The 1,895-nt window shown below is 49.6% G+C and overlaps 1 protein-coding gene across 1 annotated transcript; it reads left to right on the plus strand.

Moving 5' to 3' along the window:
• Nucleotides 1–247: 247 nt before the first annotated feature.
• LOC121963457 (inversin-like) lies at nucleotides 248–1,640 on the plus strand (the record flags this gene model as incomplete). Its single annotated transcript, XM_042513741.1, has 2 exons — nucleotides 248–827; nucleotides 1,380–1,640. Coding segments are annotated over 2 exons (752 nt in total), but the record flags the coding sequence as incomplete, so codon positions are not given.
• Nucleotides 1,641–1,895: the final 255 nt, after the last annotated feature.

The following is a 1,895-nucleotide window of genomic DNA, read 5'->3' on the forward strand; positions in this document are numbered from 1 at the left end:
AATTAAGTGGTTACATTTCATGTCTAAAAGGTCAAAGGTCAACTTTGACATCACAATGTTCAACAAAAACACTTTTCTGGCCACTACTCAGCATCATAACTTAGGGACAGAATGAGAGACATTTCGCCACTTTTGAATTATAAGAGCTTCAAAGTCAGTATAACTTTGCTGATTGTATAAATCTTCTGTGCTGCCGGGTTAAAACATTTTGCACAAAACCTCTTGTATTTTTTTTTGCTCTCGGCAGCCCACAAGAGCAGATCCTCCAGAAGAAGTAAAGCACCTGAACCAAATGAGCTTCCTGATGCTTCGAACCTCCCCAGTCATGTGACCGGTGACACTGTGCCCGGTGCTCCGCAGACCACCAGGCTGAAGGAACTTCTCTCTCCTGCCTCCTGCAGCCAGCCACCCAGTCTCAAACCCAGACCGCCCTCCATGCCCAAAGTCAGGGAACGACCCTCCTCAAACACATGCGCCCCCACAGGCGTCACAGCGATAGACCAAACTGACACTGTCACCAGAGAATGCGGCTCTCACAAAAAGAGAGACACTCACTTGACTTTGCAGACTGCCCCCGGCAAGACTGATGCTCACAACGCTCCACAAAAGCACAGAAACCACAAGGAGCAGACCTCAGAAAGGACCGCCACCAAAGACCAAACTCCCTCATCAGGAAGCAGTTCATCTTTAGACCACAAAAGCCCCTCGAGAAAGACTCTGTCTGCCACACATGCACCCATCTCCACACGCATGCACGGGGAGCACCACAAAGAGCAGCGCAGGAGGAGAAACGAGGCTGCACGCATCATCCAGCGAGCTTGGCGAAGGTGAGTTCACGCTCGTTCCTGGAGGGTTGTTCAGAGGTGAGGCCTCTCTGGCTGTGGGGGACTGGCACTGCCATGTGGTGCCCACATGTGCCCTCTCCCACATACATGCCAACTCCCCCCCATGTTCGGTCTGGATGCCATCAACACTTGAGCAGCAGGGGGGAGAGCGTGGGAGATGGGTGAGACAAGAAGGCAGGGGGACAGACGGGCTATAATCTAGAGCTTTCATACTGGTTTAACAAGAGGCTAAAAGTTCAGCCGTGCTGCTCTAATAGCTACCAGCAGCCTCGCTTTGCTTTTCTCTCCCTCTTACACACACTGCGTTTCTCTTAGAGGCTGCCAGTCCGCCACAGGAGGCCCTCTGTTTCCATTCAGCTTCACAATTATATTCTGTATGTGCTGCCTATTAACTGCCTTGAATAAACTATGTTTACTTTGTTTATGCTTGGTGAGTATTAGTGTGAGGACTTGCCAGCTTTTAGACCTTTGAACACAGTCTGAATTGTTTTTATTGCCGGCTGTGTATGTCCTTGCATGGATGTGCGTCTGCAGGTTCCACGCACGCAGACGGAGAGAGATACCGGTCCGCGAGGAGGCGGCGCCAAGTGATTCACACCACGCCCACACCAGGAAGAAGACGGAGCTCCGAGCTCAACCCACCAAACTGTTGGCGAGTAAGAGCTCAGTGCTGCAGAGCATCTATGGTGAGATCATCGCTTTTTAGCCTCGCACACACTCAGCACCGAAAAAGGATGTCACAGATTCAACATGGGTCACATATACAGTTCATTATATATAATATATTGTTGAGCGGAGCAGTTACAGACCCTAAACAGTGCCTGAGAGCGATGCTGCATTTGTATTGTCTGGTAGTGTAATAGTGTATTAATCAAGGTGATGGCATGCTGTTTGTAAATGGAGAAGACATTATGCTAGAACAGTGCGTCACTGTTTCCATCAGCAAATTCGCAGGTCAGAATTGAACAAATGTGAACTCAGAGCTGTGAGTCCCACAGAGTCAGCCGCAGCTCTCATCTCTTCATCTACACGCACACTAAGATTTCACTT

Source organism: Plectropomus leopardus, unplaced genomic scaffold (genome assembly GCF_008729295.1).
Source record: "Plectropomus leopardus isolate mb unplaced genomic scaffold, YSFRI_Pleo_2.0 unplaced_scaffold11325, whole genome shotgun sequence".
In the NCBI taxonomy this organism is placed as follows: Eukaryota; Metazoa; Chordata; class Actinopteri; order Perciformes; family Serranidae; genus Plectropomus; species Plectropomus leopardus.